This window comes from Lethenteron reissneri, chromosome 35, assembly GCF_015708825.2.
Source record: "Lethenteron reissneri isolate LAM-NWPU_2019-01 chromosome 35, ASM1570882v1, whole genome shotgun sequence".
Classification (NCBI taxonomy): domain Eukaryota; kingdom Metazoa; phylum Chordata; class Hyperoartia; order Petromyzontiformes; family Petromyzontidae; genus Lethenteron; species Lethenteron reissneri.
In genome coordinates, this window is record NC_083813.1 from 13,910,642 (window position 1) to 13,920,674 (window position 10,033).

The 10,033-nt window shown below is 57.9% G+C and overlaps 2 protein-coding genes across 2 annotated transcripts; both read left to right on the forward strand.

The window, feature by feature from the left end:
• Positions 1 to 291: 291 nt before the first annotated feature.
• LOC133350997 (exosome complex component RRP42-like) lies at positions 292 to 6,216 on the forward strand. Its single transcript, XM_061565885.1, has 8 exons — positions 292 to 448; positions 962 to 1,063; positions 1,931 to 2,025; positions 2,459 to 2,624; positions 2,880 to 2,950; positions 3,454 to 3,577; positions 4,255 to 4,410; positions 6,035 to 6,216. Exons 1-8 carry the CDS (start codon positions 389 to 391, stop codon positions 6,137 to 6,139), a joined length of 879 nt encoding a protein of 292 aa, XP_061421869.1. The 5' UTR covers positions 292 to 388; the 3' UTR covers positions 6,140 to 6,216.
• A 610-nt stretch (positions 6,217 to 6,826) lies between these two features.
• LOC133350772 (tetranectin-like protein) lies at positions 6,827 to 9,981 on the forward strand. The gene is made up of 3 exons (XM_061565493.1): positions 6,827 to 7,468; positions 7,855 to 7,941; positions 8,890 to 9,981. Exons 1-3 carry the CDS (start codon positions 7,372 to 7,374, stop codon positions 9,300 to 9,302), a joined length of 597 nt encoding a protein of 198 aa, XP_061421477.1. The 5' UTR covers positions 6,827 to 7,371; the 3' UTR covers positions 9,303 to 9,981.
• Positions 9,982 to 10,033: the final 52 nt, after the last annotated feature.

Below are 10,033 nucleotides of genomic sequence, written 5' to 3' on the forward strand. Positions count from 1 at the left end.
AGAAGCGGCTTCCGCTGCGAGGAGGGGAGCGCTCGAGGCCGCGCTGCTTCCGAGAGGCGGCGGCGGCGGCGATGACGCCGGGGGGGAGGAGCCTGGGACGTCACGTGGACGTCACGAGTACGCGACGTCGTGACGGGGCCGGGGGACGCAGAGCACGTGGAGCCGGCGCCAGGGGGAGACGAGAGGAGGTGGTGGAGGAGGTAGAGGTGGTGGAGGAGGAGGAGGTAGAGGTGGTGGGGGTAGTGGAGGAGGTAGAGGTGGTGGTGGAGGTAGAGGTGGTGGAGATAGAGGAGGAGGTGGTGGAGGAGGAGGTGGACGTAGAGGAGGAGGTGGACGTAGAGGAGGAGGTGGACGTAGAGGAGGAGGTGGACGTAGAGGAGGAGGCGACATGGCGGCCCTGCTGCTGCTGAGCGAGGCGGAGAAGGCCTTCATCGTGCACGGCGTGCAGGCGAGTGCAGCTCCCCTACCGCCTGTTATGAACACTCGACTAGTCTGACCATACTTCACCACGCTGGTCAGTGCAGCTTGGTGGTGACCGAGGGGACGGCGTAGTACAGCAATGGGTTCTCGCTTGATCAGAATCATTCTTTAGATTGGAAGAATCCGATGAGCTATGAAGCTCTTTTTCACAGACGTCCACCCGCCTTGCAGATGCGCGGTAGATGTCGATGTCCAGTCGCGGCTAACGGCATCGGCGAGTGATATCGTGCCGGCCCCATCCACTTCACCAATCCGCACTGACCAGCGTGGTGAAGTATGGTCAGTGGATTGATGAATGATTGTAAAGTGAACATTGGCGTCGAACGGATTATTGTAGGAGCAGGAGAGATGGCGACAGAGTGGGTGGCCTCTATCCAGCAGTGGCTAGATCATGGCTGATGATGATGGTGGTGAGGGAGCAGCATCGGCGTGCAACGCTCCAATTGTCCTCTCTGCTCGCGGTTCCGTGCGGCCGTCTCAGGACGGAGTCCGCGGGGACGGGAGAGGATGCGAGGACTTCCGGGTGGTGGAGCTGGAGACCGAGGTGGTGTCCAACACGAGCGGCTCCGCGCGCCTCCGCCTGGTGAGCGCGGCCTCCGATGAGCGCGGTTGGCTACGTACGGTGCGAATGAAGTTCAGCACGCGGCGTCCATGCGTGTGACCCAATGCGCGGGTCCTGACGCCTTCCCCGTGCGCTCTTGGCCAGGCTGCTGGGGCACGTGCCGTGAGCGTGCGTACAGCACCTGTTGTGGCACACGAGGGGGTGGCGTGGCCAGCACCAACCCAACACTGTTGTACAAATGAGACGACACAAACTAAAGCAATGCCAACCACAAGGTCGAAACTAAATGTAAACATTATTTGTGATTTAAATTGCAAACTCCGAAATGTAACAGTGGCATAGCCATTGAGTGTGCAGACACGGCATCTGCACCTGGGCCCAGAGGGGTCGAGGTGCCAGGGTTTTGAGAGGGGAGGTGCGAATCAGACAGCGGTGGGTCCCCATTTAATGCCTTACACGAGGGCCCATGCCAACAACGCTACGCCACTGTGGGTCAGTCCATTGCCTCTCTCACTGGTGGGGGTGGTGACTGAGATACAGCATCCACACGCGCCTCCTAGACCATAGCCAGAGTGGACAGTTTCATAAAGGTGTGAATGTGTCCCTTTACACTGCGTGGTTAAGACAGTGCTGACGAGTCATGGAGAGAACATGGCAGTGTTGTAGGTACATTTAGGCGCACACGGCTGTTCTAAGTGTGTGTCGGATGGGTGAGACGGGCATTGGAGTGGTCTCCACGAATCCGACGACCAAGGGGAAGACGCAGATCTTTGAGGTCACGTGGTTGCTGTGCAGTAGCTGTGGGATCTGACGGAGGGTAAACCGCGTTGGTGATGCCGTAGCATCGACGCCTTGGGCCACGAGGACATCTTGATCTTTACTCCGCAGGGTCAGACGGACGTATTGGTGGGAGTGAAGGCCGAGCTGGGCTCGCCGCGTCCGGACTGCCCTGACGAGGGATACCTGGAGTTCTTCGTCGACTGGTGAGAGGAGAGGCCGACGGAGGCGTAAGGAAGCGCGCCACCCGCAGCTCCTGCTAATGACGCGCTTTCTTACACCTCTCTTCCACCGTGCAACAAAGCCGTGGCCTGGGGAGGTCTTCATCCAGCCGAGTGTGAAGCACAGCTACTGCTGCTGCTGCTGATATCCTGAAAGAGATCGTCGGGATTATGCAGCGCTCCAAATTACTCAATTGGGATTACAAACGTCAATCATTGCCCACGACCGGCAGGTAAATGACCAGTTGCTGAGCTGTCTTGTACTGCGCAGGGACAGCTGCCACTGGGGGTGCCCATTCAATATCTTAGATGAGATGCAAGTCTCATATCACGTGCAAAGCACTTAGACTCCCCGGCGTGAAGGGCGCTCTATCAAAAACAAATGAACGCTTGGCACCGTGTTTTACTGCACCACCAGCTCCGCCAACGCCACCCCAGAGTTTGAGGGCCGGGGCGGCGAGGAGCTGAGCCTGGAGATCTCGAGCGCGCTGCAGCGCTCCTTCGCGCACGCCGGCTGTCTCGACCTGCGCTCGCTCTGCATCCTCCCGCGCCAGCAGTGTTGGGTGCTCTACGTGGACGTGCTGGTAAGACAACATTCGCGTCAACGTTCGCCCACGTTCAATCGGATTTGAAACTCGGCGTACAGTCAAAGGGTTGAAAGGTCGGCAGCCAAAGCATTTGTGCTGGGTCGGGTCGGCAAGCGTGCAGCGAGCGACGGTAAGTTGAGTCGGCATTGAGCACCGCGTGCGTTTGTCGTTACACCGAGCGGCGACTATTTCGGAAGCGCGGTACAGGGCGTGTCTGTCCTTGTCGTCAATTGTTTGTTATCTCCCGGTCAGCTGCTGGAGTACGGGGGAAACGTGTTCGACGCCGCCTCCATCGCCGTCAAGGCCGCGCTCTTCAACACCAGGTAGCGGCGACGCTCGGCCTTCGCATTGACGTTCACCGCGGCCGGCGTGGCTCCGGCGCGACGGCTCGCGAGCGTCGCCTCGCCAGCTCTGCGGCACGAGCGCCCCTCGTCGAGTGCGGAACCTTCCCTTGCGGAGGGCCGGACGCCGACTTTCAAACGCTTTTGGCGGTTAACCACGGCGTTAACTCACAAACTGGGCCCGGTCACTTCTGTCACTGTCAGAGGCCCTCTCTGACAGTAAACAGTGTTGCTGCCAGGTTGGAAATATTCCCACTCTAGTACCCGATTAGTGCAGCCAAGATGCTAATCGTGATGGATAAGTATCGCTATATTATGAATAAGTATCGCTGTTTGCGGGACCTTGTAAAGTTGCAGGACTCGCGTGGCCGTAGGCCACGTGGCATTAAGCCGCCGGCCGGAGGTTCCCCCCCCGACGTAGAACGCGTTCCGCCACGCTGTTTGACCGTCGCTGCGATGGTCGCGTTGGGTGGCGTCGCGCGCAGGATCCCGACGGTGCACGTGAGCGAGGACGAAGAGGGCGTGCGGGAAATCGAGCTGTCCGACGACCCCTACGACTGCGTGCGCCTGGAGGTGGCGCGCGTGCCGTGCATTGTCACGCTCAGCAAGGTGAGCGGCGGCGATGTGGCCGCCACAACCACAACAGCGGCACAACGTGGATGTACCCAGCGGCGCTCCGACTGGGACCGCATCTCCAGCAGCGGGACAGAAACGGCGAGCGTGTTTAATTTATAGAGGAGACGGACGGTCACTCGTAGGCAAACGGGAAAATCTTGGGCCTTGCATTGAACGGGGGCAGGGATTCGACAGCACGGATGGCTGGGGGAAGGTAGTTCTAGATAATGGGGGCAGCTGAGGAGAAATGAGCGACCTCCCACCGAGTGAAGGCTGAGGACTTCGACAGAAGGTGTTGGTTTGCTGGAGTGGAGAGAACGCTTCGAGGGGATATAGAGTGAAATGAGGGGAGAGGTAGGCAGGGGTGAGTGTATGGAAGATCTTAAAACTAGTCGGGTTGGATGAGTAGCCAGTTGAAGGATCAGTCGTGGGTGACGATGCCCACGGTAGCACCTGGCGAAAACTTGAGCAGAAATACTCAAAACCTGCCCAGTGGCCCGACACTTAGATCCGTACAACCGGGGCACGTCGATCAGCGTTATTTTTCTAAAGAACGTACACGCCGCCACGGGGTTCGCTCGCTCGTTTCCCCGTGCGCACGGCTCGCCCCGACCCGCCGCACCAGGCCTCGCCACTCACCTGTGCTGCGGTTCGCCGCCCGTGCCCTCCAGATCGGGGAGCGGCACGTGGTGGACGCGTCGCTGGAGGAGAGCTGCTGCTGCCGCGCCAGCCTCTTGGTGTCCGTGACGGCGGCGGGCGCAATCACCGGCCTACGCAAGGCCGGGCCCGGCAGCCTGCACCCCGACAGCGTGTGTCACATGATCGAGGTGCCGCCCCCTTCCCACACGTTGACCAACGCCTCTCTCTGTAGGTGGTCGCTCCACAGTTGGCTCATCACAGTTCACCTTCCCCCCCCCCACCCATCGCGATTCGATGAATCGCTGCAATTGTGGTTCGTGAGTGGATTTAAGGTTCAGTTTTTATTTAACAGATTCTTGTTCCGCTTCCTTGTTTACAGTTTTGTTGGATCCGTTTGCCTAAACAATATAGAATGGTCCGTCTCGTTTGTGTCGTCTGTCATTTGTAGCGTCTCGTTTGTCTCACCTGCGTTGTCCGTAACTGATGTTCTTTCTCATTTATATTCTGCATCTCGCCCGTCTCGTCTTGTCTCATCGAATGCACATTCGCTGATACTTCGCGTAAATCGTAAACAATCAAATGGAACCCCCTCGAATTTACACGTGAATCCTTAGCGCAAGAATATTAAAATTTCCTGAGTCAATGCTTCCTTCCAGCGTTGCTGTGCAGCAGAGGGCTGCGTGGGCCTCCTGGCGTGGTGTCTTGTCGTTAGCCCAAGCCTCGTGAGTGTAGGGCCCTCTAGTGGGCGTGAAAGTTATAGCAACCCTCACACGCGGCACACGTACACACGCATGCACACACACGCATACGCGTACACACGCATGCACACACACGCATGCACACACACGCATGCACACACACGCATGTACACACCCACGCGCATGTACACACCCACGCACGCACACACACGCACCCATGCACGCACACACACGAGATTGCCACCGTTCGTGAGCAGTGGGGTTGAGTTGAACCGCTCCTGGCTCTTGATGGTTCACGCATTGCCAAGACACCCAGAGAGCGAAGGCAGTTCCTGTAAACAAGTGGTGGTGGTGAACGTGCGGCCTGCAAGGACGCACCGATCCAGCTTGGCAAGAAGACGATGGGACACATTGCACGAGAGAAACGGGAACACAGACGAGAGGCGATTCTTGAATTGTGACCCTGGATAGTGGCAATGCATCTACACGCTTTTGGGGCGGGGGGTTATTAATTGCAATACTTTACCTACATAATCCCTTAAGATGGAACATTTAGATTGTAAGGGTGTCTAGGGTGTTGAACCGTTGCAACAGCAGCAGCAAGTTAGGATTGGGTAACGTCTGTGACCGCATCTCAAGACGTCGTGCAGAGACGGTGAGACGCATTGCTCCTCGAGCAGTAGAGAGGGTCTGTGGAGACGTCATCGTGAACCGCTCCCGACCGCTCCACGACCTCTACCGCGTTCGTAGTTCACACATTCTGGTAATTCGAATTTTATGAGCACCCCACTGCGGATATGATGGATACTGTGTGTAGTGCATTCGCCCACTTCTTACTCCATCGCTGTGTTGTGCAGTCGCCAACTCTGACTCCATCGCTCTGGGCTCGCTGTGCTATGAAGAAGGGCCATTGCCCGAAACGTGACCTTTTTTTCTTTTAAGGGCACACGGTGTTTTTGATTAACATATTGAGCGTTTGTTATTTGTGCTTGCGTACCACTGCCGCCAGGTTATTTTTGTATTCCAGGCAGGAGTCGTCGCTGAGTGATGTTAAATTCTGTTGGACGAGCGACGGTTTCACCCCTTGATTTGTCGCTGCCGTCTCCGCGTCCAGACCGGCAAGCGAGTGGGCGTGTCGCTGCACAAGGCCCTGGACGCCGTCCTGCAGCACGAGGAGTCGCAGGGCACCAAGAGGGAGAAAGTCGGCTTCCTCGGATGACACGGAGCCGCGCGGAGCTCTCCCACACACACCTGTTTGAATATTTTTTTGCCACGCAATAAACGTCTCGTTTTGTACGTCCGCCGAGTGCGTGGTGGATTTCTCGGCGGCGCGACGTTTGGCCGTGCAGGCGGCGGTGTCTGCAAAGCGGAGGGGGAGGGAGCGAGCGGGGCGATGAGCAGGCAGACGCCGCTGCCAAGTCGCTGGAAAGGAAGTGGCCGTTTCTAAAACCATTTGTTTAAAAAAAAATCGGTGTTTAATCTCAGCGGTGCAGATGCTTGCGGCCAAAAATCCTTCTCTCTGCTGTTGAGTTACGGAGACCCACACGCTCGCTACCCTGCCTCCTTCCCCTCCACAGATGTTCACCTGAAACGCCCTCGGAATACGTCTCTGTCACGTGTCTAGCAACGCTCGCTCGGTAGCAAGCGTGGAGAAAGTTTCCAAAACAGCGATGCCATCTTCCTGCTCGCGGCGCGGGTGGCGCTGTCGTCCGAGGCCGTGACCCGGGTTCCCCTTCACTCCGGCCCCCACTGGACGCCAGCCTCCCCCCATCCCCTCCACCCCCCTCTGACCAACCAGCTCCAGACGGCCACACCCAACTAGAGTGCGGGGCCGTCGCTGCGCACGTGGCTTGGCCCAGCAGCTAATCGTTCACAGATCGAGAAACTTGAATTCCGCCTCGACCCGAGGCCCGGTTATTTGTGCCAAGTTCAATCTTCTGCAGACCTCCCGTTCCTGAGATGCCTGACCTAGCAGGAGTGGCATCGCCGACCCAAGGGGTTTATTTTTCACTTAAATTCCACTTTGTAATGTAAGTTTCACTTCCGAGACGGATGTTGAATGGCGGGGTTGGTGTTATTTCAAGGAATGTAGCCCATAAATATTACACGTTAAAAATGAAAATCATTATTTTTACGCAGCAAGAGAAAGTTTGCCACGTTGTGTGCAAACATTCCAAATCGCGAACTTTATTAAATCGCTGACCGCCGTTTTAAGAACTTTACGTAACGAGTCGAGTTTTGGGACAAGTTGGAAATCATGGGGGGTGGGGGGGGGATCGTGGGTGCCCCCCCCACCTTCTGCTGGCACTCCGCATCTGCCTCGCGTTCCCCCACCTGCCCCAGCGCCGGCCTCATCGGGTCCCGCCTCCCTCCCCCTATGCTGGGAGACATCGAGGCGTGCGCTCGGGGAGAGGGTCTGGGCCACGCGCAGTCCGCGGCCACGCTGGGACGATGTCGACCGCCCGACTGCTGCGCTTCCTCTTGCTGGCGGTGGCCGCCGCGCCCCCGGCCAGCACGCGACCGTTCGGCTTCACCGCTCGCTTGGACGGTAACGAGGCAGAGGGACGTGGCGCACGGACGGCAGGCGGACGTGTATTCCGCAGCGCTGCGCCGTGCATCTTCTGGCTGTCACGCATGCATATATGGTTAACGTTCCTCTGCTAGCGGATGCGGTAAATTGGCAGCGGGATAAGGCCGACATGACAAGACGGACGCCAGATCTCGGTGCCATGCATCCACTGGCCGTCGTGCGCGCGTATTCGGTGGCTGTTGCTGCATCGCACAGGGACATGGGGCAGAGCTGAAACAAGCGGCCGGTGAAGTCGATCGACATTTCTAACGCTGGCCGCGTGGATTTTGCCGGTAACACTCGGTGTGATTCGTGGGGGGGGGGGGGGGGGGGGGTCTCACGCCTCTCTCGGTCGGCTTCCCCAGACGAGACGGTGGAGGAGCTCCGGAAGGAGATCGAGGACATCTGGCTCGAGCTGAAGATGCTGAAGGAGCAGCAGGCCCTGCAGACCGGTAGGAGCAAAAGCCCTTTGCGATGTCACAGCCAGGGATGAAGTGAGACGCCACACCAGCAGTAGGAATTTCAAGCGGATTTGCTGCTCACACAACTCGGCTGTAGCCCAGGCATCGTTTCGGCCAGGCCCCTTCAAAACAACTTCAGTTCTCAGAATTAAACAATTCCGTTCCACCGAATTAGGCTATGTACAAACTGAACAACAGTTTTGTGTTTAGTTTGTACATAATCGGAGGTGCGGGGGAAGGACAACATTGTGAAAGACGTTCGACATACATGCTTAGCTGAGCACATGGGAACATGATGCCGCGTTCCTGTGTGTGGTGGAGGTGAACTGAAAGGATCTCGAAACTAGTTCTGCGATCTCTGCTTCTGCCATTCACTCTACTGATGTCGGGTGATGTGCACTGGTTTGTGAGAGTTGCAGATGGGAACTTTGTCTCACGTCTCATGCAAAGACGCAGACCTGGCTCAAGAGGTCTTTGACGACCTCTACATAACCGAGCGAAAACACAACCCGAGTCAGGGCTCCACGACGTGCCTACTCCGTGGGGTGCGAGTAGAGCGGTCCGTCAGCCATTGCCCCCCCACCCCACCATGCCCCCCTCACCTTGGCTCGCAGTCAGCGTTATCCCCTTTTCCATTGGCACATCGGAGCCGAGCCGGCGCGGGACCCTCGCGAGCAGGTGGCGGCTTGCCACCGGCTATTCGACGAGCTGAACCGGACCCAATCCGTGATCAGCTGGTCTCGCAAGAAATAAAAATCTCGCTCGGGGTCAACCAAGCGGGGCCAGGGATGGGACTCGCGATACTTTCACCGCGTGCGACGTCGGCGGCACGGCTCGGCTTCTGGGTGGAAAGCAACCCGGCGCCTCGTGGCCAAGCACAGCCTTGGCACGGCCCCGACGTGGCGTGCGTGCGCCCGCTCACCCCCCCCCCCCCCGCAGTGTGTCTGCGCGGCGAGAAGGTGGGCCGCAAGTGCCTTCTGGTGGAGGAGGAGCCGGGCGAGCTGGAGAAGACCTTCTACGAGGCGGGCGAGGCGTGCGTGCATCTCGGCGGCTCGCTCGCCGTGCCGCGCGACGCCGACGAGAACGCCGCCGTCGTGCGCCTCGCCCGCCGGGCCCTGGGCCCCGCCGCCAATGTGTGGGTGGGCCTGAGCGACGTGGCCTCCGAGGGCGCCTTCCGGGACCAGTCGGGCGAGGCGGTGAACTTCACGATCTGGGAGGACGCCATCTCGGGCCAGCCGGACGGCGGGCGGCGCGAGAACTGCGTGGCGCTGTCGGTGATGCTGGACGGGAGGTGGTTCGACGACCCGTGTTACCGTCTGGCGGGCTACGCCTGCGAGTTCGCCGTGCCGTGAAGTCGCCGCTCGCGTCGCTCGCACCGATCCGATCTCGCCGACGTCCTCGAGTTTTGTTTGTAGCTCAGAACGCAAACGCCAATTAACGTAGGCAGTCACTCTACTCTAGAGGTTTGAAGTATATATATATATAAAAAGTTATCCATATATATGACCTATGGCCCAAGTAGGGGCCGTAGTTCAGCTTTGTTGTTTGCAAGCATGGTGGTTGGAATCAGAGGAAGGGGCCGGTTTTTTAAATGTCACGTTCATTGACCAAAGGTTCACCACCCTGAATTATCATTTTGGGCAATTTATCAAATTCAGGCAATGAACACAATCTAAACAGAATTTAGTTGCCTCCAAATTCTCTGAAAATCAGAGACGGTGACTTTTAGGACACAAATCCTCCCGTCTCCCTTAATGCGGCAACGTAAACGCCGAGTTAGACCGACGATGGAACGATCGTAGCGCCAAAACCCCCGTCTCGCCCGGCGCCGGTCGCTGCGTGGCACCAGTAGAATTATTTCACCGTGAACTCCTCTTACCCGTGACACAGCAGCAGGGGCGCAAACTCCACGGACCCAATCTGTAATCTACCCAGAAACCTCTGGGAACCGGTTGCTAAATCGCATGCTTCCGCAGAGTGGCTGCAAACCCTACTCCAGACTTTTTATGAATAAAAACCTCATCAAGCTGACGAGGTGAGGCGTTCTCGCTCTTACTGATGCTGTGCTTCCTGCTGCGCGTTT